General features: G+C 66.9%; 1 protein-coding gene across 1 annotated transcript in view; it reads right to left on the bottom strand.

Moving 5' to 3' along the window:
• Positions 1 to 540: 540 nt before the first annotated feature.
• EMIHUDRAFT_121073 (hypothetical protein) overlaps positions 541 to 1,083 on the bottom strand; it is a gene marked incomplete at both ends in the record, with an annotated part of 2,000 nt that continues 1,457 nt past the window's right edge. The window contains one exon of the mRNA XM_005759987.1: positions 541 to 1,038. Coding sequence (XP_005760044.1) covers positions 541 to 1,038 — 498 coding nt within the window. The remainder of the gene's footprint in view (positions 1,039 to 1,083) is intronic.

Genomic DNA, 1,083 nt, shown 5'->3' with positions numbered 1-1,083 from the left:
CTCCGCCGCGGGCCGCTCCGGCATCTGCAGCACCGAGGCATCACACATGGCGATGGACCTCGCAGAGGCGCAGGCTCGGCCCGGCCGGCCACGGCGCGCAAAATTGGAACCGGCGGCGACGAGAGGAGCGCCGCGGGCGACGGCTGGACGCCAAAAAGAGCTGCCGCTATCAACATGGCGCAGCGACACCGCCGAGAAGCGAGATGCAGAAGCGGGCTGCAAAAGAGCACCTTTGGCTTGATCGGCAGCTCTGAGCTCGAAACCCCAGGGCTTCGACGACATACTTGAATATAGGAAAGAAAATCATCAGGCATTAAATCACGCGAGCGGGAGGCATCACCATGCGGAATAGACGATACACAGACGAACACACACACGTCACACCGCGCCACTCTCACAAGCTCGCTCACCTACTAATATTTAACATCCACTTAGAAGCGGACTTCTTCACGATTTGAGCGCGTCGCGCCCAGCGGCTGGAGAGTGGACTCCCCCTCCCCGGCGCCGCCGGCAGGGCCCGCCGGCAGGGTCACGGCTCGGTCAGGGCAGCTCGCCGCAGAGCAGGTTCTTGGTGCGCGCGAACGCTTCCGCCCCAAAGACGCGCGCGCGGTTCGCATTGTCGGGCGACGAGTCCGCGGCGACCCGCCGGATCACCGCGTCCCGCCGCGCAATCTCCGCGGCCCTCGGCGGCGGGACCTCGTCCGCCGCGTCGACAAAGCCGGACCACTGCGCCGCCAGCTCGCGCACGGCGGAGGCCGCCGCCTCCATGTTTGCCTCCGTGCCGTCGAAAAAGTAGCGCAGCCCCGACGGCGCCTGCGCGCCGCGCGCGTACGCCGAGTCGGAGACGTATGCTTCAAAGGCTGGGTCGGCGGCCATGGCGAAGAAGCGGTCGTTGAAGGGGGCGTAGTACCTCTCCGCGTACGCCGCGTCCGTGTCCGTGTCCACGCGCGGCACGAGCTCGAGCCGCAGGAAGACGCGGTCCGGGTTGACGGCCGAGCCGGACCCAAAGTAGAGCGTGAAGTTGGGCACGTCGACGCTCTCGCGCGGCCAGAGCGAGATGCCGCAAAAGTAGGCGCCGAGCGG

Source organism: Emiliania huxleyi (genome assembly GCF_000372725.1).
Source record: "Emiliania huxleyi CCMP1516 unplaced genomic scaffold EMIHUscaffold_781, whole genome shotgun sequence".
NCBI classification, from domain to species: domain Eukaryota; phylum Haptophyta; order Isochrysidales; family Noelaerhabdaceae; genus Emiliania; species Emiliania huxleyi.
This window is presented reverse-complemented; position numbering and strand designations above follow the sequence as displayed.